This window comes from Ambystoma mexicanum, chromosome 12 (genome assembly GCF_040938575.1).
Source record: "Ambystoma mexicanum isolate Mex_15411 chromosome 12, UKY_AmexF1_1, whole genome shotgun sequence".
Taxonomy (NCBI): Eukaryota; Metazoa; Chordata; class Amphibia; order Caudata; family Ambystomatidae; genus Ambystoma; species Ambystoma mexicanum.
The window spans coordinates 164,674,234-164,699,915 of record NC_090936.1 but is presented as its reverse complement, the minus strand read 5'-3'; the positions used below and the strand labels follow the sequence as shown (position 1 = coordinate 164,699,915).

At 45.0% G+C, this 25,682-nt stretch overlaps 1 protein-coding gene across 2 annotated transcripts in view; it reads left to right on the top strand.

Moving 5' to 3' along the window:
* Positions 1 to 25,682, top strand: part of PTPRB (protein tyrosine phosphatase receptor type B) — a 442,488-nt gene that overhangs the window by 178,482 nt on the left and 238,324 nt on the right. The window contains exons 1-3 of one of the 2 annotated variants that reach the window (XM_069628246.1): positions 11,300 to 11,804; positions 12,608 to 13,116; positions 18,521 to 18,788. In XM_069628246.1, the coding sequence (XP_069484347.1) occupies positions 13,063 to 13,116; positions 18,521 to 18,788 (322 nt within the window). In that variant the 5' untranslated portion in view covers positions 11,300 to 11,804; positions 12,608 to 13,062. Of the gene's footprint in view, positions 1 to 11,299; positions 11,805 to 12,607; positions 13,117 to 18,520; positions 18,789 to 25,682 lie in introns of those variants that run through there. The other variant, XM_069628245.1, reaches the window with a different exon arrangement.

Here is a 25,682-nt window from a genome sequence, read left to right as displayed (position 1 = left end):
TTACCTAGCATTTCAGCGCTTGACTGCCCTTGTGGGTGGGACAAAGACTGATATGCACATGAATGGATGTTTCTCCTCTGTGAAGGGTACAGTGAGCTAAAACTTAGTTGTAGACCCTCCTGAGTGGAGGAAATGTCATAGAACAGGGTATTTGACCCATGTTAGTTCTCATTAGAGGGGCTCCCACACTCCTTTGTAAATTTGACTATAATGTACGTTTTCATAAACATAGGAGGCATATCGGCATGTGCATTTTATGATTTTATATGCAAATGTTCCTATGGCACATCTTTCTATGATACATGCTCCTGCAACACAGGCTCCTATGACACACACTCCTACAACACATGCTCCAATGACACATGCTCCTGTGACAAATGGTCCAATGTCACATGCTCCAACATCACACAGACACACTTACTACTCGCACTCCTATGACACAAGTTCCTATGACACGTGCTCCTACAACACATGCTCCTACGATACATGCTCCCAGCAGACGTTGACACGTGCTCCTACAACACATGCTCCTATTATACATGCTCCCAGCAGACGTGTTTATATGACAACCGTTCCTACAACATACACTCTTACGACCGCCCTCCTATGACACACTCTTTTTGACACACGCTTCTATGACATACACACATATGACACACACACTCATACAACATTTAGTAAATATAAAGTGTATGGCACATATGCCATATGCTGATACGCTAATACAGTCATACAGCAAACGCTCATACTTCATTCACTTATGCTCCGTACACTAAAACGCTGTACACTGTACTCTTCACAAAAGAACACTGTGCAGAGAAAGGATTTGGCACAGTGTTAGTCCAGTTTCAAAATCCTAAACAAATTCTGATACATGCTATTGGAATAACTGAAAATATGATGCTAGTATGGTAGTTCCATTACCTTTCAAAGTCTGAGACTTCTTCATCAGATCTGGTCTCAGAGATACTGAAATTATATATGAAAAACATATTTTAATCAATAGTTATGGTTAATTTAACAAAAAGTAAAGTGTACACAGAGAGTGGGAAATAATGTTAAGGTCAATCTAAAAAAAAGTCAAGTGTAAAAACAGTGGGAATAACAACGTTAAAGTATAAAGACCCACTCCATACCACTTCAAGTTAAACCTTGACACTCACTTGAAGTATAAGGCAGGCTACATCAATACTATAGTTGAAATTAGTGTTAAGGTTTGATTTGTAGTAATATGGAGTGAGTGTTTGTACTTGGAGTTTCATGGTTGAATGTGTAGTGGTATGGAATGTGTGTTTGTAGTTGGAGTTGTATGGTTAATTCTTAGTGGTATGGAGTGATTATTTGTAGTTGGAGGTTCATGGTTGAATTTGCAGTGTTATACAATGAGTGTTTGTACTTGGAGGTTCATGGTTGAATTTGTATTGGTATGGAGTGAGTGTTTGTAGTTGGAGGTTCATGGCTAATTTTTAGTGGTATTGAGTTGAGTGTTTGTACTTGGAAGTTTATGGTTGAATTTGGATTGGTATGGAGTGAGTGTACTTGGAGTTTCATGGTTGAATGTGTAGTGGTATTGAGTGAGTGTTTGTAGTTGGAGGTTCATGGTTGAATTCATAGTGTTATACAGAGAGTGTTTGTACTTGGAGGTTCATGGTTGAATGTGTAGTGGTATGGAGTGAGTGTTTATAGTTGTAGTTTCATGGTTGAATTTGTAGTGGTATACAGTGAGTGTTTGTAGTTGGAGGTTCATGGTTGAATGTGTAGTGGTATGGAGTGGGTGTTTCGAGTTGGAGGTTCATGGTTGAATTTATAGTGGTATACAGTGAGTGTTTGTACTTGGAGGTTCTTGGTTGAATTTGTAGTGTTATACAGTTAGTGTTTGTACTTGGAGGTTCATGGTTGAATGTGTAGTGGTATGGAGTGAGTGTTTGTACTTGGAGGTCCATGGTTGAGTGTGTAGTGGTATGGAGTGAGTGTTTGTCATTGGAGGTTCATGGTTGAATTTGTAGTGTTATACAGTGAGTGTTTGTAGTTGGAGGTTCATGGTTGAATGTGTAGTGGAATGGAGTGAGTGTTTGTAGTTGGAGGTTCAAGGTTGAATTTGTAGTGTTATACAGTGAGTGTTTGTACTTGGAGGTTCATGGTTACATGTGTAGTGGTATGTAGTGAGTGTGTGTACTTGGAGGTTCATGTTTGAATGTGTAGTGGTATGGAGGGAGTGTTTGTACTTGGAGGTTCATGGTTGAATGTGTAGTGTTATACAGTGAGTGTGTGTACATGGAGGTTCATGGTTGAATGTGTAGTGCTATGGAGTGAGTGTTTGTAGTTGGAGGTTCATGGATGAATTTGTAGTGTTATACAGTGAGTGTTTGTACTTGGAGGTTCATGGTTGAATGTGTAGTGGTATGGAGTGAGTTTTGTACTTGGAGGTTCATGGTTGAATGTGTAGTGTTATACAGGGAGTGTTTGTACTTGGAGGTTCACGGTTGAATGTGTAGTGTTATACAGTGAGTGTTTGTACTTGGAGGTTCATGGTTGAATGTGTAGTGGTATGGAGTGAGTGTTTGTACTTGGAGGTTCATGGTTGAATGTGTAATGGTATGGAGTGAGTGTTTTTAACTTTATGTTGTTATTCCCATTCTTTGTATACTTCACTTTTTGAAAGATTAACCTTAATTCTTGATTTAAAAAACCCTTGGCATCCTATTTTGTTTGCTGTGTGTTTTTTACCTTCAATAAACTGGTTTCTATATTTTGATTCGAGTCTGTCATACAAGGAAATTGCAGTGCATCATCTGTGGAGTGTGGTGTTTTCCCTCTGTGTTTCACAATATATGTATATATATACATATATTGAACGCATCGGAAGCGGCCTCCTGTAGAGTCTTGCAGCACGGCTCACGTGAGGTGCGGCTTGATGCGAGGTCCTTTCCTCGATTCCTCGATTCGCCCTTTCTGCCGATTCGGAAGCGGGTGTGGGCTGTGTGTCGACGGGAGCCTGGAGCTGCTGGGGTTAAGGCAGTGTGCTAGAGAAGCCGCCGGCTGATCCCGACGCAGGCCGCGTTGAAGTGTGCTGCGACCCGGTGTGAAGCAGGAAGCGGCTGAGGCTGTGAGGGAGAGAGCTCTCCGGCTGTCTTCTATCCTGCTGAGGGCTGTAAGTGGTGTCTTGCGGACCCGGCCTGCAGAGCCAGCGTGAGCGACTTGTAGCTGCTTCGAATGGTGACGGCCGACATTGTGCTCAGGAGTGCCCTGCCTGCTGGCCCTTGATTGTGTGTGCCAGGCTAGCTGCGGCGAAGCCAAGCGGTGTTGCCCTGCCGAAGACGTGAGGGCATTGAAGTAAGTCACCTAGCCCATTCTGCATTGGGATATGATCTCTGTGCACACTTGCTACGGGCACAGGAGGTTTTCTGTGATACCGGAGGGTGTTTAGGTGTCCCTGTAATTACTCTTCACGGCAGATATTGATCCAGAAGGGTCTGTGGCGAGGGTGGCTGCCAGTAACATATTTGGGCTCACTGAGCCTATTAGTTGCTACTGCCGCTTACGTCCCTTTCTTCTATAAACACCAAACATAGTTTGACGCTGGGCTTTGGAGATTTGGGGTAGTAGCTGCTCCTGTTCTAAAATACCGATTTATCAGGAGACTGCGGGGATTTATTCCCTTTGATCCTGAAATCGGACTTATCTAGCTTTGTTGGCCTGAAGACAGCATATATAGACCAGAGTGGATGGCACCCTCCAAAAAACCCGCAATCTCCAAATACAATCTAAGAAAAAAGAAACAGGAGTTAGCTATGGGGCCTATAATGGAAGAAACTAAAAGTAAGAGGAATAAAGCTAAGAAGGGAACACCTGTAGATCAAGGAAAGATTACGGGTTTTTTTCCCCTAAACATGCCAGCAGAAATTAATTCCACAGCCCTTGAGATACCTATGGAACCAGTGACTAACATCTCTAATTTGGGCAGTTCGCTGAATTTTGCAGACATTGACAATAATTCTTTACTGGATTTATGTTTAAATATTCAGAGAAGCATGACCCCCCAGGCAGCGGTACCTTCGGAAAATGTGAATCTCTCATTGATGGAGAGTCAGACTAAAGATCATGGCAACCTATCCCACCAAGTTGGGACTTCGGCTAGACTATCAGCTTCACCTAATTTAATTATTGACACCTCCTCGGTCACTGAAACAGAGAAAGTTAGCAGTAATTATCCGGGTGTGACGGAAATTGTTGAATTGCAAGCATCTGTGGCATCCCTGCAGTTTGCATTAAAAATACTGTTGCAGATGTCGGGGCGCATTTTGACAAACACAGATGCATTGATTAATGACTATGCGCAAAGACAGAACGTGGCTGAGGAGGTGGACGATAATCTATCTGAAGCAATCTTAATAGCAAATGAGATACATCAACAACAAACTTCAGCCCCTAATACAGATATATCGGTACGCTCAGACGTACCACCCTCACGTAAGCTGCGTAAGCAACGCAGGCTGGCCGAACAAGCATCCTGTGGGGCCAGAGTTAGTAGCCATGGGCCTTCTCCATCAGTGATTGGGAAGCCTATTCACCGTTCTAAAAAAGCAAAAAAAAGAGAGCAGCCTGGGCCAAGAAACGGAAGGACTCAGGGAATGGCCGACTAACGAGTTGGTTGATTGCTGAGAATGCAGAAGCCCCGGATGGGGTTTTGAGTCTTTACCTGAAGATGACATTATTCCAGCGAATACCTCTATGATAGCGAGCGACCATGGCAGTCCCCATAATTCCGTACTCCCCATATTAGACTCTACAAAAGATAAGGACGCAGCCTGGGGAAATTGCACTTGTATTATTAAAAATCTATACCAATCTGACAAATGCGCCTGGCTTTCTCGTTCTGAATTCTTGAAGAGACTGTTCTCTGTTCCTCAATTAAGAATTTTGCAATCTGAAGACTTCCAATTTCTAGAGCCTTTGTCAGGATCATATCCCAAGGTGTCAGCTTTGCATTGCAAATTTATATCTACCGCCCAGCTATTACGGACTTACAAAAAAGAATTGACAATGGTTGATATTGAGATAGATGCAGACCTGAAGTATAATGAGCCATGCGGTACAGAGGTGGAAATTGCGATAGATAGTCCTGTTGCTGCTCGCCTTAACTTGCCAACTAGAAAGAAGGTGGACATGACAGAGTTGCAATCTGTATTGAAATGGCTGACGGAGGCTTTGCCCAAGGTTTCAGCCAGTCATTGAAAATTATTGTTGGCCTCATGGAACTGCAGGGGCTTTGCCCATCTATTAAATGGAGAGGGGCCGATTGCTCAATTATCTCAGTACAATTGTATTTGCCTACAAGAAACTTTGGCGATGAACTCCTTATTTTTGGACGGTGACAAGGGTCACCAAGAACCAGCTAAAAGAGTAGAAAGGGGACAGCCCTATGGTGGATTATGGATTGGGGTATCCAATAGGTTTTGGTCGAGGAGGATTGACGTGAGTCAAGATGAACAAATGGTGGCAGTTGAAATAGTATATAAAGGCAAGGAGCTTATTGAAAAGATGCAAGTTGTTTGTCTGTACAATCCTCCGGGGGCAGTATACAGAGAGTCCCTGCAGGAAGCGCTGCATGAGCTACTGGCCAGCTGGTTAACCATTGAAGGGAATGCTGATGTGTGTGTAGTTGGAGATTTTAACACCCATATGTTAGGGGGAGAATGGGAAACGGCCAATCCAAAGTTATATCCAAAATGCGAAATGGAGCATCAGAAAGTAGAGGGTGAAGGATTAGACTGGGTGTACTTTTTTTGTAATTGGGACCTTGAGATGTTAAATGGTCACACCAAAAGTGATCATCCGGGCAGACATAAATGGAAGAATGGATCAGCGGTTAGTACCTTGGATTATATTTCTGTTTCCCCAAGCATGTTGCTCTTGGTTGATGATATGATAGTAATACTAAATAATTGGAGCGACCATGCTATCCTGGCATGCTCATTTGACATCCCAGAAGCACATACACAATTATGTAACTTAGGGGATCTAAAAATTAATCATGCAGGGACTTGTATTCGATGGTCTGATAGGAATGTGATACGAGCAGATGAAACCCTTAATAAAAACTGTTACCCCAATCTAGAAGAATTTAAAGAGATGTCCATCGATGAAGTAGAGAATTGGATCCACCTGTTCTCGGATAAACATGCTTCAACTTCCGTTGGAGTTATGACCAGCGAACAAGTGAAATGCCCTATCTATGAAAGATATATCCAAGATGCTAAAAGATCATTGAGGGCGGACTTAAGATGGGCCAAGAAAACTAGCACAACCTGGGAGGTATATAAGTCTATTTCTAAGAAACTGAAGAATAAATATAGGCTAGATATCAAGGCAAAAAGAAGTCTTGATAGAAATAAATCCTGGCAAAGGTTAGTGCAGACTATCTGCTCTCGGAAAACTAGTAGCATATGGGCACTCCTTAACGAAGCTAGAGGGAATAAGTCTCGGCAGTTGGCTAACCCCATCTCTAGTGCAGAGTGGTGCAGGTTTCTGGAGAACCGTAATGCAGTACTTAAATGTGAGGAGATGACTGCAATGGGAAATATACCATCTGATCCCACCATAGACATCTCCTATGATTCCATCTTGTCTACGATCAAACTATTGAAATCCTCCAGGGCACCTGGTCCAAACGGGCTGGCCAACATTGTAATAAAGAGCAACACGGATTTTTGGGCCATTCTAATGAACATCCTGTTTTTGAAGATTCTGAGAGCAGGGAAAATCCCGAGTTCTTGGCAATCGGCCATCTTAATACCTATATTTAAAAAGGGAAATCGAATGAATCCCAATAATTACATATTGCTCTCTATGTTAGACATCACAAGCAAAATATTTGCCTCACTTTTATTGAAAAAACTTCAGCAATGGGTTGATCAGGCCAACATTCTATGTAAGTTTCAATGTGGCTTTAGACAAGGCTATACTACTACCCACAACCTTTTGGTTAGGGTTTATATGTGCAGTAGGGCCCTACAAAGTGGGCAACCTCCCCTTTATGCACTCTTTGTAGATTTCAAAGCAGCTTTTGATTCCATTCCCCGTGAAAAACTTTGGTTGAAGTTACAAAAACTAGGCTGCCCAGAAGACCTGCTGTATTATCTTGGGCTGTTACACCAGAACACTAAGGTGAAATTAAAATTAGATCAGGAAGGCTGTATGTCGGAAGAAGTCTTACAAAATAGAGGTGTTAAACAGGGATGCGTGACTGCCCCTTTAGTATACAATCTATATGTACATGACATCCCTTCGAAAATAGTTGTGGCAAAAAATTACCCTCCCAACATTGGCAAAACCCCTTGTTTGGTACTTGCATATGCTGATTTGGTTTTACTCGACCATACTATTAGCGGCTTACGTCGATTAGCTATAGCCCTTTGGGAATATTCTGAATACAATGGGCTCAATATTAATGCTGAGAAAAGGTATACTAGCAAAAGATCTACACGTGTCTTACTTCGCACTGATAGTGCTGAAATCTCATATGTCCAGGTATATAAATACCTCGGGATAGAGTTCGAACCCAAAGGTGATTACTCCATATGCAAACATAATCGAAAAACAAGAGCGGCTCAAATTACTGCCCTCTTTAAAAACTTCACAACTAAACAGGGAGGTTTTACCCTATGGGGAACCCGTCATCTTTACATCCAAGTTCTTTCTCCCATGATGGTGTATGGCCTTGAATCCGTGATTAAAATGGAATTAAAATGGCTTCAACTTATAGAGGGAACATTTTGGAGGAAGATATTGGGACTTCTGACAAGTATTTCTATGTCCCTGCTAAGACTCGAGCTGGGACTAATATCGCTAAAAGCACAGGTACTGAAGAAGAGAGCTGGGCTTTATTTAAAAATGGTGAACGAGATGGGAAATGCCCTACTAATGTCATTTGCTTTGAAAAGCAATAAAGAAAGCACCATTATTGAATTCAAAAATCAAATGGAACAGCTGCTTAAGGATATCTGCTGGAGGCACCGAGAAGGGCTTTATACGGAAGCTATGCAGTCTCTCATGGGGAGAAGGGTAGAGCTATGGGACTGGCTCGAGAATTACGAACACCTTTGTAAACTAAAAAGATATAACTTTGTGCAAACTAGGTTATATTCATTTAAGAAACCACAGAAATATCTGTTATTATGCCCGTCCCTTAGACTTAGGAGATTTATACTTCTATTAAGAATCGAACATCTTCCCATAAAGATGACCACGGGGGTGATAGATAAGATGCCCAAAGAACAACGCTATTGTCGTCTTTGTAAGAACCAGGAATTTCTCGAGACAGCTAAGCATGTACTCACGGAATGCCTGGAAATGTTGGAAGATGTAACATCACATCTGGGAAAGTATGTACATAATTGGGAGACTATAGGGAATATGCTGTTCTGGAATTACTGCGTCAACACCAATAGCATGCGTTTGTTAACTGCACTCTATACTATCTGGTTAAGGGTGGAAGTCAAGCTGGGTCTATCTATATGAGGACTGTTAGGAGTTTGCAAGGCCTTATTCTATTATGGAAATTGAGCTATTTCTCTATGATTATGAGATAAGGATGTGTGGCTTGAATTGACGATGATAAATTTATGAGACAACAAATGATTTATTTTTTTAATGTAATTATATTGTATTGTTTTTATACGAAGATCTTTTATACTATACTGCAATTTTATTTATCATATGGTTTATATTGATAAGATGTATATGTGTAAAGTTTAATTTTTTTAACTAAATCACATTAACAATATTATTATTTATATGTATATAATATATGTGTGTAAATTATTTTTTATTTTTTATTAACGCTACTATTGATATACTATTTATAAAAAGTAAGACTACAAATGCTGGCATTTCCAATGCTAAGCTTCCTATAATTCTCAATGTAAATTAAATATTCATGCAGATAATGAAATTCGCATATAGATGAATATAATCTTCCCCAGTTGAAATGAAATCTTACCTCACAACAGGCTCCTTCTGCACAACTACCCCACCTCCCTTCTCTGAAGTTTGGGAGTTGCTGGGACGCTCGTTTCCTCTGTGCACACAACATTAACAGATCTATTGCTATGATAAAATGCTTTAGAACAAATCTCCCAAACAAACAGATGTAAATGAATTGGTGAATATGTCTGTTTACGTAATGCTTAATAAGATATGAAGAAAATGATATATGATTGAAATAACAACTCCATGTACTTTTGATACCCAGTTCACAGTGTCTTTTGGATTAATTCGGGCACCTAATAACTAAGATGCCAATTAGATGTTTCCGCCAGGAATAACCCTTATTGCATTTTATCTCCACCTGTATATAACTTCCCATTTTATTGACGCTTGTACATACCTATGACTACTGCCCTATTGTATATGTGTGTACAGCACTGTAACCAAGCTGAGAATCCTGCATTTTTCTGCGCCCTGATTCCTTCGGGTCTGGCACGCGCTATAAATAATAAAAACAAGCAAACATTTATGCTGAAATAAAACTCTTTGTCTGCCTCAGCCTCCTATCGTTTGGGGCGCCTAGAGGCGATCCCGTTTGTGGTGTGCTATGCTATGCGCCTGACCCTTGCAATGGAATGTGAACAGCTGCTGCTTAAGTGGCTTCACCTGCAAGTGGATTTGAAGAGCGCGCCCCAGCACAGGTGGGCGAGTTCGCCTGCTTGCACCCTGCACCGCCTCGTCTCCAGTGCACAGGGGGGGGGGGGGTGTATCCAGCCAGCGCGCCGAGCAGGGCTGCATTGTGTGTCTTGGTGAAGTCTCTGCTTGGTTTGCGTGGGCGGACGAGAAGATGTTCCCAAGGACGTGGGAGCGGCGGGGGTGTAGAAAGGCAGACATCTGACTTTCTGTGTCATGGCAATTTCCTCGGGATCCGGGGCACGCTCCGTCATCCATTCAAACTTTGAATCCCCATCGGAGCCGCCAGTATTTTGCCTTAGTCGTGTAATCCATCTCAATCAAAACGCGGGATCTTGCTACCCACCAATATTTCAATTTGTGGGATCTGACGGGGTTGAAAAGAGAAGGGGTGTGTGTTGTCAATGGGATGACAAGCTTGTAAGCACTGCTTACTGCGATACCCTTTTATTCTAGGTATTTGATACAACGTGGACATAGCTCCAAGAAGCGGAAGAGCACTTTTCGCTGAACAGTCATTGTAGCAGGAGCTAGTCTAGGGGGTGCGTGATGTCTACGTCAGACCAGATCACAGGAATCTTTATTTGATGGGGGTGAGAACAGGTCATTGAGGCAGCACGCTACACTATTGTATTCTGAAAAACATATCTACAATTTCAAGGACAGTGTTGTTCGCACAGAATCACACCTTTTTGTTGTTCCGGAGCTGAAGATGGGATTAGAATTCTGGTTACACAATTAGCAACTAGACCAAATCGCCTGCCCTGGTTCCTGGTTGCCCTAGACAGTCCCACACAGAAGGAACCATTTAGAGTTAGGCGGAATGCGATAAAAAAAAAGTGTTTAACCACAAAAAGCTGCTGCATTTTCCTATTAATAAATGCAGCAACTGTGCAATCATGTTGTACTCCATTCTGTATAGACGAGGCTCAGTAGAATCCCAAAGACGCTGTAGCTGTAGCCCACGGGGATGAAAGCAGGTAGAGGTGGGAGGAGGGGCCTGCAATCTGTGGCTCTCCTGCTGGTTTGGACTACAACTCCCATGCTCCCTCCACATTGACAATGCTCGCTAGGGCTGATGGGAACTGCCCATCCTTTGGTGAGCCATCAGGATTGAAAGGCAACCTTGTGATCTTGGGACCACGTTCTGCTCTCCTGTGCTCAAAAGTAACAGAGCAAGCTGCATTGCCTTGTTTATACCAACTAGCAAACAGCCGGCTAGCTTTGCCCACGGAGGGGCGGCAGCAGGGGTATCATCGGGGGCCAATCACCCCACCAAAGACAGGAGATGCTTCAGCGCCTCCTAAGAAGCCACATAATAGGCAACCACCAGAATGCCAGCTTTCTTTGGCAGTGCCTGGCTGGGAAAGTGCACAGGCCCAAAACAAAAAAAAAAGAGTACGACCTTTTGGGTGAGGCTGGTTGAGTGCGCACTAAAAAAGACAACGTGGTGTATAATAATAATAGCCTGCAGGGGAAAGACAACAGAAAGGGGACTGAAATAGCCCCTGGGAAGAGAGGAGGAAGGAAGACAGGGGTGGGGGAGAGGAAAGTGAGAGGGGCCGGTGGTGGACAGCGCTCAGAGGAGACAGGGAGCCCGCCTGAAAAGTGAGAGTCCCGCATGGCCAGCGGCAGAGGGGGCGCAGGCTCAGCGCCGAGGGCTGGCACAGTGGGAGACAGCAGCGGCGCACCAGGGGGGTCGCGACTCCAGGGCAGGGAGTGGCAGGGTGCTGAGTAGGGGGAGCAGGGGCTGGAGGCGTGGGCTGGCCCCGCGCCGGGCCGGCCTCCCGCCCGGGTCACTCCCCAGCTCTGTATTGTTCCTTCGTAGGGAGCCGAGGAAATGGACTCCTGATTGCGGAAGTGGATGGAAAGGGCTCGGCAGGCTGCGGTCGGCTCAGAATGGCAGCGTGGGAACTGCGAGAAGCTGCCTCGTGCACCCTCTGCTTGAAGATCTGCCCGAGTGCCTGTGCCCCCTGCAGTCCCTTCCCAGGAACCCGGCAAGAGCGCCACCCCGCTCCAGACGCATTGCACTGGATGCTCCCACTGCTCTGAACGTTTCCTGCGTCCAGAGTTCCACTGCCTGCAACAAGCGCACAATCAATTCCCCATGGATGCAATAATTGGTACGAACTTTCCGCTCTTTATTTTATACAAGCACTTGGTGGATTTATAATTCATCAATTGATGCAACAAGGGCCGCTAACTTCCAATCCTGGGTGCACTCATTATGCTGAATGCTTAGTTTGTCACTGGATGTCACCTCTGCTTTGAACTTCTCATCTCTTTTGCTGGATGCTGCCACTGCCTTGAACGTCTCATCTCTTTGCTGGATGTTGCCACTGCCTTGAACTTCTCATCTCTTTTTGCTGGATGTTGCCACTGCCTTGAACGTCTCATCTCTTTTTGCTGGATGTTGCCACTGCCTTGAACGTCTCATCTCTTTGCTGGATGTTGCCACTGCCTTGAACGTCTCATCTCTTTGCTGGATGTTGCCACTGCCTTGAACGTCTCATCTCTTTTTGCTGGATGTTGCCACTGCCTTGAACGTCTCATCTCTTTGCTGGATGCTGCCACTGCCTTGAACTTCTAATCTTTTTGCTGGATGCTGCCACTGCCTTGAACTTCTCATCTCTTTTGCTGGATGCTGCCACTTCCTTGAACTTCTCATCTCTTTTTGCTGGATGTTGCCACTGCCTTGAACTTCTCATCTCTTTTTGCTGGATGATGCCACTGCCTTGAACTTCTAATCTTTTTGCTGGATGCTGCCACTGCCTTGAACTTCTCATCTCTTTTGCTGGATGCTGCCACTTCCTTGAACTTCTCATCTCTTTTTGCTGGATGATGCCACTGCTTTGAGCATACCTATCCTTTCACTGGATATAGCTACCGGTTTGCTAATTTCAGCTCTTTCACTGGGTTCCACCAGTGCTTTGAAATCCCAGATATTTTACTGGATGCCACCATCACTTTGAACTCACAGATTTCTTTCTGGATGCCACCATCACTTTGAACTCCCAGATCTTTCACTGGATGCCACCATCGCTTTGACCTCCCAGATATTTTACCGGATGCCACCATCGCTTTGAACTCCCAGATATTTTACTGGATGCCACCATTGCTTTTAACTCTCAGATCTCTCACTGGCTGCCACCACTGCTGTGAAGTTCACAGCTCCTTTGCTGGATGGCACCACATTGGATCTGTCGCATGTGCCCTACGGTAGTCGCGTGTACCCCACATGTATACTCCTCAAACTGAGACTACGGGGGATTGCGTGGAGCCCATCCGTCTTCCCGCGTGGGCGTCTAGCCCCGGACAGTGTTTCGGCTTGTCTGTTGGGATGTACTGCTCCAGGAGAATTATTGAATAAATAACACAGCAATGCTGAGATATGTGTCTGGATTGTCATTGTGGATTATACTCAGCTTTGCCAAGGTGAGCTGCTCGAGAGGCTGGGCTTGGGGATCCGGGCAACAACCCCCAGACATACCGCCGCCGCCGCCCTGCCTGATGTGAATTGTTTATCATAAGCATCTGATTTTAAGCACTTACACTCGCCAGTGTAGGCACTTAACTGGAATATTAGCCCCTGTATTGTATGCACCTGGAGATTGCACAATAGGCACTACTTTCAAGCATTTAGGCAATTCTGCAAGTGCCAAAACAATAACCTATAAATCCCTTGATTTAAAAGCACTTGTTATAATACAGTGTGTGCACTTAGAGATAAGCAGGGAAACTGTGCAAAGGTAAGCAGCGAGGCAGCATACCGCAAGCAAACCGACTATGCAGTACAGGTGCGCGGCCAGCGTAGTATTAGCCCCTGGAGAGTAGAGTGGGTTCTAAACACTCAGACAAAGCATTCCAAGCACTTAAACAGTGTCACGTGAGCAGTCAGACGCTACGTTAAAAGCATATTGACAGTGCGCAATACGCAATCCGCCCCAGATTCCAGACACGTTTTTGGAATCTTCAAAACGTGTTAGACGTGCAATGTGCACATGATCAAAACGCCCTCGATTCGCAAGGTGAAACATACAGGCAAATTGCTCCAGTTTTCCTGAAACTTTGGGATGTGACACGCGGTCTGCGCAACGTGCACCCCGTTTGCGAGTCTGGGATAATGCAGCCATGATTGCATTGTGCGCTTAACCTCGTGGTGTATTCTAGCAGCACCAAGGCAGAGCATACGCAGACGGTAGATCACAAACACCTGAAAAGCAAGTGCATTATAATATAATAGTAAGGAAACGCGGAAGCGCCCTTATTCACCATCATTGAGATCAATTATTAGAAACTGAGCATGATTCACAAAGCGTTCTTCAATGGGACTTTCCCATTGAAGAACGCCATGTGAGCCAGGCCCATAGAATGTATGAACTAACTACAAGGTGTAAGGGAGTACTTAATCAGAGTTATATAAACACTTAGGGGCCGATTCGTGGAATATGTGCACGCTTCAAAGTGACTGTGCAGTTTGCACGGCTGAGAAGGGAATTTGCACTGCCGACCCGAACCCGGATTTATGTAACCGTGCAAAGTGTATTGTTGCAGTGCAAAGTGACGTTGCACGGCTGAGAAGTGAATTTGCACTGCTGACGCGAACCCGGATTTATGTAACGGTGCAAAGTGTATTGTTGCAGTGCAAAGTGACGTTGCACGGCTGAGAAGTGAATTTGCACTGCCGACACCAACCCGGATTCATGGAACCGTGCAAAGTGTATTGTTGCAGTGCAAAGAGAAGTTGCACGGCAAACAGACACTTTGCACGGTTCCAAGAATCAGGGTGTTTGTTGGCAGTGCAAAGGCAATTTGCACAGGTGATAAGTCACTTTGCAACGTGCAAAAAATTCCATGAATCAGGCCCTTAGAATGTGCATCATTATAAGTTCATAAGAAATGGCGTAAAGATTTTGTATGCATTATAATCAGTTACATCATACTATCTAACCATCTAGACAGTATGACATGAGCACAAAGTCTGTGCACACTGAGAGCCACAAGATTGTAATACAGGCACTCACACGATGCAATGGTAGCACTTAGCATAGCATACGTATCTGACACTGTAGTATAGGCACAAGGACAGTCTAATGACAGATGCTACTGCATTGTATGTTCAGTACCTAGAGAGGGAAATATACATTTTTTGTAGAAAGTGTATGATTTGCACTTTAAATGTGTAAAAGAACACCCATGCAACGTGTACCAAGACACTCGTGTGCTGTGTCTCAGGCGGGGCGGTTGTCACCCAGACTCTGGGTTGTACTCAGATAACTGTGCCTTGTTGGTACCTAGGCTGTATACTAGAGGTTTCCGGACAGTGTATTGCAAGCACTTACACAACATAGTACTAGCACTTTCAGAGTTTAATATACAGACTTAAACACGGTAGTATTTACATAGATTGCTTCACGGTGTATAGACTGGGCTTTTTAAAAACTGCATCAATGGCATACAGCATGACAGAAATCAAAAGCACCAGGGGGGGCGTAAGCACCAAGATAGTGCCATATATAGCTTTGGCGTGTTATGGACGCATAGACAGTTTATTATATATGGTAGAAAGTGTTTATAATTCACTAGACAGTATTTACGAACCCGTAGAACCCGTATGATACGCACCTAGTCAGTGTATGATACGTGTTATGCAGTGCATTATAAGCACTGAGATAACAGGTAGCATATTAGTAATATATCTGCACTGTATTCTAAGCATCGAGCGCCTTATCGGCACTTATTATATTCCAATAGACAGGGTATATTACCCCGCTAGCAGTCTATTGTATGCACCCATATATCAGACGACCTTACAGTGTCTTTCAAAGCCATATCCAGGCATTGTTATATAAGCACATTTTTATCAGCATACGGAAGTGTGTTATACCACCTGAACAAGTGTCTCGTATGAACTCATCCTGTGTTTTAAGAACTTAGGCAGTGGTGTAAGTGTCTCAAAGGGTTGCAGTGGAAGCTTAGACAATGTGATACAAGCATTGGCAAAGCCAACTGCTTGAGCTTTTGTGCAGGTATGGCATAGGCATTTTCTAGGCACTTATGTACAGGTACTACCTGGCCATAAGATCGCAACAGCTGGACAATGGAGTGATTACCTGGGCATATGGTTTCAGTAACCGGCAAATGCTTATTTAATACCCCAAGCCAAATGTTTTGGCTTTGTCGTTGCTTGCTTTTCACAGGACCTTCGTGCAAGGAAGAGTTTTAAATCAAGTAGTTGAAGGCACACTTGATTAAGACATTTTTATTATACCAGTAGCCATTTACACCTCCAATGAAGCCACAAAAAACGCTCAGTAGAGTTTAGAAATAAGTCTGGTAGGCCAAAGTTTGATGTTACTGCTTCACAGATCTAGCTCAACGAGATCCTAGGAGGATGCTTTTAGGGTGGGGAGTGGGAGGGCGTGGGTAGGCATGTCCATCGGGATTAGCACATCCAAGGGCAGTAAATGGGTGGATAAACCACCAAGCAACACCCACAAGCTGTGTGTCCTCCTCACATGTAATTTCACCCTACAGGTACTCCAACGCAATAGCTTCAGCTTACAGGTGGTGCTTTTAACCCAACTTAAAAAATAACACAACCAGAGAGTGTATTTCTAGAAACTGGCAAGTACACTATACAAACTAGCACTCTCTTACAAGGGAATAGTCATTTTACTAAAGGCACCTACTCAAGTGGTTAGTGCCCATCACTTGTCAACTACACATCACGTTATGTGTATCTTGATAGTGTGATGCATGCATATAGCTGTTGCACTGTTAGAGTGTAACCTGTGTAATTATTATTGCAAATTAATTTCGCCTCAGCAGTAGTATACGTTCCTAAACAGTGCCTCTTAAGGTCCTGAATGCCATGTTGTGCGCTCCAAGTCGCTGAATTATAAGTGTCCAGGCAGTATATCATGGCTAGATAACTAGCCAGTGTGTTTTAGGGACCTGAACTTTGATGTATATGCTAATAGACAGTGCAGTTTGACCACTTACACAAAGAATCTACAACCTGTGGCTATCCAGATGTTTTAGACTACGACTTCCATAATCCCTCACCTTTGACTATCCTGGCTAAGGCTCATGGGATTTGTAGTCCAGTACCCCCGAGAAGAAAAAGGTTGCAGAACTCTGAGCAACACCGTGTATTTCTTATAAGTGCCAAGAGAGTATGCAATAATTGTTTAGACAATGTGTTACAAGTACTTAGACAATTGTGTGCTCCTAAACAGTGTACTACAAGGTCATAGAGAGTTCCGTGTATTATAAGAGCACAAGCTGTGCATGAGCACCGAGGAAGTATCTGAGAAGTGCCAAGAGAGTACTAAAAACCTTCGGATGGTTTATGGTAAGTGCTTCGAGTGTGAATCACAAGCACCCAAACAGCATCTTATATATTTGCTTTGAAAGGTATTATTAGTGTCTAGAAATTATGTTATCAGCACCAACACATAGTAGTATAAGCTCATAGACCGTGTAATAAGAGACTGAAAGTGTGTCTTGAGTGCTTAGACAGCGTATTATAGACGCCTAGAAAATATATTTAAAGTGCCTTCATCGTGTATTATAAGTCACTGTGTTGTATATTGTGAGCACCTAGATATCCCGAGAGAGGTCAAAGACTAAGTGCCTACTGAGACCCTCACTAGCAGCACAGTGCATTTAAGTGCCTAGGCAATGTTCAATGCCTCCCTGCACAGTTTCCTATTAGTATAAAGGAATTGGTCACATGTGCAAACATAGGGCATCATTATACGTTTGGCGATCCGGAAATTCAGGTGCCGGTAGCAACGTACCAGCACCCATTCCAGACCACCAAACTATGAGTTTGCTGGTAGGGGAATGGTACTCCTGGCAGGCCTGACCTGCTGGGAATTCAGGCCCCTACCGGCAGTGTTTTCACTGAAGCACCGACACCGTTAACAACGGTGCCAGTGCTTCAGTGTTCTATTCCCATGGAGTCCTATGGGACTCCACTGGAATGGGGATTCACTGTTCCGCCGCTCATGGTATCCCGGTGGCACTGGGATGTCAGGCGGCAGAAACGGTGTTACTGGGTCGGCGGTAGCCTGCTGCTTACTGGAGGGTTTTACCGCTGACGTCGTAATGAGGCCCTATAGTGCTGTAAGCTACTACAGAGCGTACTATCAGTGCGTACTTGATGTGTTTTGAATGATAAACTGTATGTGCCATGCACTTGGACAGTGTCGTTTCAGTGTGTAGACTTTGTCTGATAAGCACTTAGGGCCTAATTCACAAAAGTGTTTTATAATGGCAAAACCCCATTGGAAAACGCTCTGTGAATCCGGGCCTTCGTCTGTTTAATCGGGTTGCCCAACTCCAGGCCGCGAAGGCCAGACCCATGCCGAGTTTTCAGCATGCTCCTCATTAATATTCATGAGATAAATATGCCTACAATGATTCTAAATGTATGCGCATTTTTCCTCATGAATATTGGGGGATATCCTGAAAACCCGTCAGGATTCCGGCCCTCGAGGTCCGGAGTTGGACACCCTGACGGGTCCCTGCCCATTCACCTCAGTTATCTGGCTAGAGTGTTGCTCATGTGCCCTTTCATGGAAATCAGGAAAACCTACCAACAGTTACTAAGTATCAGAGCGATGGCTACATGTTCCCACTATTGGTGACTGCAAAGCCTGCCCTCCCAGCTCTATCCAATTCCAAGTAATCTGGACATAGCCACACATTGTGGCCACCCTCACGCTATTCCTGCACCTGACTCCCTCTCTGAAGTGAGTGCGCCTTTCGTGCACGATGCTGCCCGAAGCATTAACACCTGTGCCTTGTGTGTGTGTTCTTCCTCCTACAGTACGTGGAGCCCCTGAGGTGCACCATCAACCTCACCGATTGGAGCGCGTCCAGCCAGTCTTTCCACGTGAAATGGAGCAGCCAGGGCAATCCTTGTAACTTCAGCCTCATCTACACCACTGACAACTGGGGCGACTCCTGCCCCCCATTCCAGACAAGCAACCACTCCTACGAATGCAGCCAGACCGGTCTAGAGGCGGGCGCGGTCTATGATCTGAGCATCGTGTCTCTGCTGGACGGAGAGGTGAAGAACCTCTCCCTGCAAACAGGTAAGGGTGGGCTCTGCCTGGCGCTCCTCGCATGCACCCGCTCATCGTGGTGCACAGTTGGGTGAGCTTCATTTACTTGGCATGCCTGTGTCTAGATCAGGGTTCTGCAGGTAAGGGTTGACTGTGGTGAGTGCTCCTCATATGCACCCACTCTTTGTGGTGCACAGTCGGGTGAATTTCGATTACTTGGCATGTATGGGTATAGACCAGGGTTATGCAGGTAAGGGTTGACTGTGGTGAGTGCTCCTCATATGCACCCACTCTTTGTGGTGCACAGTCGGGTGAATTTCGATTACTTGGTATGCATGGGTATAGATCAGTGTTCTGCAGTTAAGGGTGGACTGTGACTGGTGCTCCTCGCATGCACCTGCTCATCGTGGTGCACAGTTGGGTGAGCTTCATTTATTTGGCATGCATGTGTCTAGACCAGGGTATTGCAGGTAAGGGTTGACTGTGGTGAGTGCTCCTCATATGCACCCACTCTTTGTGGTGCACAGTCGGGTGAATTTCTATTACTTGGCATGCATGGGTATAGACCAGGGTTATGCAGGTAAGGGTTGACTGTTGATAGTGCTCCTCACTTGCACCCGCTCTTCGTGGTGCACCGAGAGGTGAAGTTGAACTTCTTGGCATGCATGGTGGGTATGGATCAGGGTTCTGCAATCGTTGGTTATCCAGATGTTCTGTTCTACGACACCCACACTCCCTGACCATTGACTACACTGGCTAGGGCTGATGGGAGTTGTAGTCCAAAACATCTGGAGAGCCTAAGATTCCAGGTCCCTTGTATAGATTGATAGACATTTAGAAAAAAGAGGGGGTGAGGTGCGCACTCTAGTTCCCAGCTTTGTGTACCTTCTGCAGTTCAGTTGCTCTTCTCCTCCAAGCGCGTTCATGCCTCTTGCAATCTTCAGGGAGGCAGTCTGTTCAGGTGTTGCTTATTAGTGCCAATTTTGGCCTCAGGGAATTCTGGTAGCGGTAGTCAATGCTGGTAGCCAGGAACTAATCAGCAACACCTGAACAGACTACCTCCCTGAAGATTGCAAGAGGCATGAAAGCGCTTGGAGGAGAAGAGCAACTGAACTGCAGAAGGTACAAAAAGCTGGGAACTAGGGTGTGCGCCTCACCCCCTCTTTTTTCTAAATATAGATTGATAGACAGATGAGCATTGCAGCACAGTGATGGTATCATTTTAACATATTTGGATTGTTCTGCCAGAGTAATGATATAATCTGGCACAGTGAAGCAGATATTCTGGCACATTAATGATGAATTGTAAAATCAATTATTTCACACTGCCATTAAATCATATTGATTATCCTTCCTGGCACAGTGATGGGGCTATTCTGACATATTGATGGGACATTATTGCATAGTCATAGATGTATTTTGACACAGTGATTTCAAATGCTTTCTGAGTGATGGGGAAACTCGGGCGAATAGATGCAAAGAGGTGGGATATTTTGGCATGGGGCTCAAACATTCTGGTACAGGGATGGGCAAATATCTGGCACAGTAATGATATATTTGTATAGGATAAGGATGAGATCCTGTGTCAGTGATTTCTATATATTTTGCAGTGTGATTCAACTTTGTTGCAGAGTGATGATATTATTCAAGCACAATCATGATACATTGTGGCTCAGAGGCGAGGATTTTCCGTCATGTAGTGATACACTCTGGCACAGTGGTGGCATATTCAGGCATATCGTGATGCATGTTGGTACAGTATTGGGTACTACTCTCACACCAGCTCACCCCACGGTGGGGGTATCACAGTCTTCTTACCTCGTGGGTAATCAACAATACATACACCAAATGAAGACGATAACGTGCGTGTCACAAAGTCTTATCTCATCAAGACCTTGAGGCGGTCCCAACCATTAGGACCTCTAGACTGGGCATACTTTTAAAGCATACAAAAATATATTCAATTGTATTGTTCATTTTCGCACTCAATATAATGATGTCATAAAACATTAAAAATAATGGATAAAAACATAATTTAATACAAAGGTGTATCCAGAAATCCTACAATTTGAAACCACAGTATATCAGTACACTGAATTTCAACAACGTGGATATATGAATCACACTCTTTATCATTGTACTAAAAGCCCAACTCGTACACGTTTCTGTCCTAAAGGGGCACTTGCTGCCGGACATTCATCAGGAGCACAAAGTTTCCACTTTGTGTGTGTCGTGTAATGGCGGGTGGCAAATTTCAACCTTGTATTGCCCTGCTCTTCCTGCAGATCCCTATTTGGGAAAAAAACACAGTTTTATTGCTCTAATAGGGCCTAGAATTTAACCCAAAACTCCCCTTCTCCCTCGGGTTCGAGATGTACAGTTCAGTGATGTACCTGCACAGTCTGTAGGATTTTACTTCTAGAGACCATCTGCAACTAATAATGTTGACTTCACTGGCTTCCTTATTTCAGAAAATACCAGGAAATCTTCCTCTTGCTATCCTAAAAAACAAAACAACGTTAGTAATTGTGGATTCTAGCATTCTGGGTGGACTTTGGGAACCACTCAGACCTTTTAGGAAGGCTAAATTATCCTTTGGGATTCATCACTCATCGCAGAGGGCCTCTACAAGTAAAATCTCCTGTCGCATGCCAGCTCCTTTAAACAGAAAAGGGGGTTGTTGCTGTGCCAGAGAAGAGGGACAGGGTTAGATAAATTAGAGTAACCTCTCAAAGTCGACCTCTGTTGGTCCAGAAAATAGATTTATATTCTGGAGTACAAATATTGATTTGTTAAGTTGGAACAAATCGCATTCAAGCCTATTGACAAAGAGATCAGAACAACTCATGGGTTGGAGTATTAAATCATTCTATATTCAATTTAGTAATCAAAGTAAATCAACAAATATATTCCAGAACAACGAAAAATCTAACATACAACATACAAAGACATATAAAATCACATGGAGTTGTTTTAGTGTTGGTACAAAGAGAGTTAATGCGTTGATTCAAAAACAGTACAAACTACAATTTCTGTTGTACAAAAAACCAACGTAAACCATAGAGCTAAAGGTAACACCAAGGGAAACCAAGGAAGGGGGGCGGGGGGAGGTAGGGAAGATATCAGAAATTGCAGACAATTACAACATTCAAGAATTGGTAATCATATACAACAATGAAAACTAAGGTGGGTGTGGGAAAGTCCCACAGAATTTAAATGGAGCACTTGAGCTGAGTCTTTCAAGTGTGGCTCATCAAGGTGGTTCTCAATTGACCACCATACCTCTCGAGCTCAAAATTGTTTTCTGAGGTTCGATCTACCAATTCCAGGTCCTTTGCACGGCCCTTGCCTCTCATTTCATCTCAAAAACCCAGGACATCCTGTCCACTCTCTCCTCCCCTCCCCCTCTCCTCCTCTCTCCTTCTGTAAACTCTGGCCCTCCTACAGCCACCCCTTCTCCCACTTTCTCGTCCTTTCCTCTTTTCTCCCCTGCCAAGGTCTCCAGACAAGTCTGATCTATGAAAGTCTCATCAAAACAGGTTCTTCCCTGTTCCTCCCAAACCATCAAGGACCACATTGACACCCTTGCTCCTCCCCTGGCCGATTTCTGCAACCACTCCTTTGCCTCAGGATCCTTCCCTTCCCCTCTGAAGTACTCTCTTGTGCACTCTCTTCTCAAAAAAACCCAGAGCTAACCCTTCTTGCCCGGCTAACTATCGCCCAATCTCCATCACTCCTTTTATGGGCAAAGATCTGTAAAAGCTGGCCATCTTGCACCTTAACCTTCACTCTGATTCTGTTGGTTGTCTCCATGACCATCAGTCTGGCTTTAGAGCCGCCGTCTGGCTTTAGAGCCGCCAGAAGCACAGAAACTGCTCTCCTGAACATCCGTGAAGATCTGCTCTCCAACCTTCACTCTAACATCCCCTCTGTCCTCATCCTACTCGATCTCTCCTCTGCCTTCAACACGGTCAACCATACCATCCTGCTCAACCATCTCTGTGACAACCTGGGTATTAACTGATCAGGCTTTGGCCTGGCTGACCTCTTTCCTCGCTGATCGACCCTCCCAGGTCCAACTTGGGTCCTTCCTGTCATCTTTCTCCCTTTCTACCTGTGGTGTTCCCCAGAGGTCTAACCTCTCGCCCTGGCTTTTCAACCAATACCTGGCAACTCTTGCCTACTGCATTTCCATTTTCTGCTCCAATTTCCAGTGCTATGCAGATGACACTCAACTCATCTTCAGGCTTCCCCCGGCCACCTCTTCTCCTTCTCTCATCTCAGACTGCCTATCTGCCATTCAGGATTGGTGTGCTGCCAATTATCTCTGCCTGAGTGCCAGCAAGACGGAGATCCTCCTCATCAGCACACCTTCACCCTCCTTTCCTGTTACTCTTTGGCGGGCCTCCCTCGGCCCTCCTCCCACCTCCACCTGTGAGGCTTAGAACCTCGGGATCATCTTTGACTCCACGCTTTCCTTCCCTGCCCACATCTCTGATGTCTCAAACAAATCTAACTTCCTACTGCACCTCTTCAGAGGTATTCTACCTTTTCTCTCCTTCCCCCAGAAGCTCACTGTCTCTCGAGCCCTGGTTCTCTCTAGGTTGGATTATTGCAACAGCCTCTTTCTAAATCTACTTGCTTCCACTCTCCGCCCTTTGCAACTTATCCAGAACAGGACTGCAAGACTTGTCCTTGGCCTCAAGCCCTGGGATCGTATCTCTCCAGCCCTGTAATCTCTCCATTGGCTCCAAGTGGCTGCAAGGATTAACTTCAAGACCCTTTGCATTGTCTACAAGGCTTTCTGGGGCCTTGGCCCAAAATACCTTCAGCTCTCCCTCCATAAATACCTTCCCTCCCGAGCTCTTCGCTACTCCACCTCTAACTCCCTCAGGGTCAGTCGTTTTTCTAAGAAACAAGCTGGGGGTAGATCTCTGTTTTTGGCTGGGGCCTCCCTCGGGAACAGCCTCCCTGCCACTCTTAAACTTGAGGAGAACCATCTCCGGTACGGAAGCTCCTCAAGACCTTCCCCTTTACTTCTGCCTTCTGTCCTCCTCTCCCCTGTTGATCTGTTCTGTCTCGCCATCGTGCACCTGGTCACCCTCTGACTTTTGGGCCCAGGATCCTGCTCACCATGCCACTCACCCGCACTGCCTCTTGGCAATCCCTTGCATTGGGGTCTGTATCTGTAACCCTTCAGCCCCCCCTTTTTTTCTGCACTTATTCTGGTACACCCTGCTGCTTCCTTATACCTAGCACTTGCTACTTGCTGGCTGCACTACCACTGTTTGGTGCTCTTATTATTTATTTATTTTTGTTTTATTTGTTTTCTCCTTGCTCAGCACTTTCCTCCTCCCATGTGCTTCCCCCTTCTTCCTCTCCCCTGCACTTGCACGTTCTCAATGTCACTGGGCCTAGTAAGATCGTTGTTTTTGTTCTCTCTTGTTCCCCTCCTTTGCCTTCTCGTGCTCTGAAACACTTGTGTACAAGTGTGATACAAATCAAATATCAATATACATTATTTTTTATGTTTTATGACATTATTATATTGTGTGTGAAAAGGTATAACAATTGAATATATTTTTGTATTCTTAAAATGTGTGCCCTGTCTAGTGGTCCTAATCATGGCTGGGACCAACTCCAGGTCTTGATGAGTTAAGACTTTGGGACACGCACGTTTTGATCTTTCTTTGGTGTATATATTGATGGTACAGTATTGGGTGCATATTGCCACAATGATGATATATTTGGGCATAATGAGATAGATTAACTACCACCGTATATGGGATTCCACTGCCCTCGGAGCTTATTCTAACCACAATATCATGACTGAGTCATGACTTGAACAGAACATCACATAAACAGACCCTTTCCTTCGTTTAAAATAAAAGCATCATAGATGCTACAGTTGAGTGCAAGAGAATTTGGAACTAGCCCAGGATTTTGGCAGCTATCCAAAGCTCCGAAATCATACAGGAAGACATGTTCATAGGACATGATTTCTTCTAACCTGCTGCCCCCTTCATCCCAGGTTCACACCCTACCACCATCCCTACTACCATCCCTACTACCATCCCTGCCACCATCCCTGCCACCATCCCTACCATCATCCCTACCACCATCCCTACCACCATCCCTACCACCATCCCTACCACCATCCCTACCACCATCCCTGCCACATCCCTACGATCGCCCCCACCACCACATCCCTACGATTTCCCCCACCACCACATCCCTACGATCAACCCCACCACCACATCCCTAGCATCATCCCTACCACCATCCCTGCCACATCCCTACCACCATCCCCACCACATCCCTACCATCATCCCTGCCACATCCCTACTACATCCCTAGCATCATCCCTACCACATCCCTACCGCATCCCTACCATCACCCCTACCACCATCCCCACCACATCCCTGCCACATCCCTAGCATCATCTCTACCACATCCCTACCATCATCCCTACCACCATTCCCACCACATCCCTACCATCATCCCCACCACCACCACATCCCTAGCATCATCCCTACCACATCCCTACCATTATCTCCACCACCACATCCCTACCATCATCCCCACCACCACATCCCTACCACATCCCTAGCATCATCCCTACCACATCCCTACCATCATCCCCACCACCACCACATCCCTAGCATCATCCCTACCACATCCCTACCATTATCTCCACCACCACATCCCTACCATCATCCCCACCACCACATCCCTGCCACATCCCTAGCATCATCCCTACCACATCCCTAGCATCATCCCTACCACATCCCTACCACATCCCTGCCACATCCCTAGCATCATCCCTACCACATCCCTAGCATCATCCCTACCACATCCCTAGCATCATCCTTACCACATCCCTACCATTATCTCCACCACCACATCCCTATGATCACCCCCACC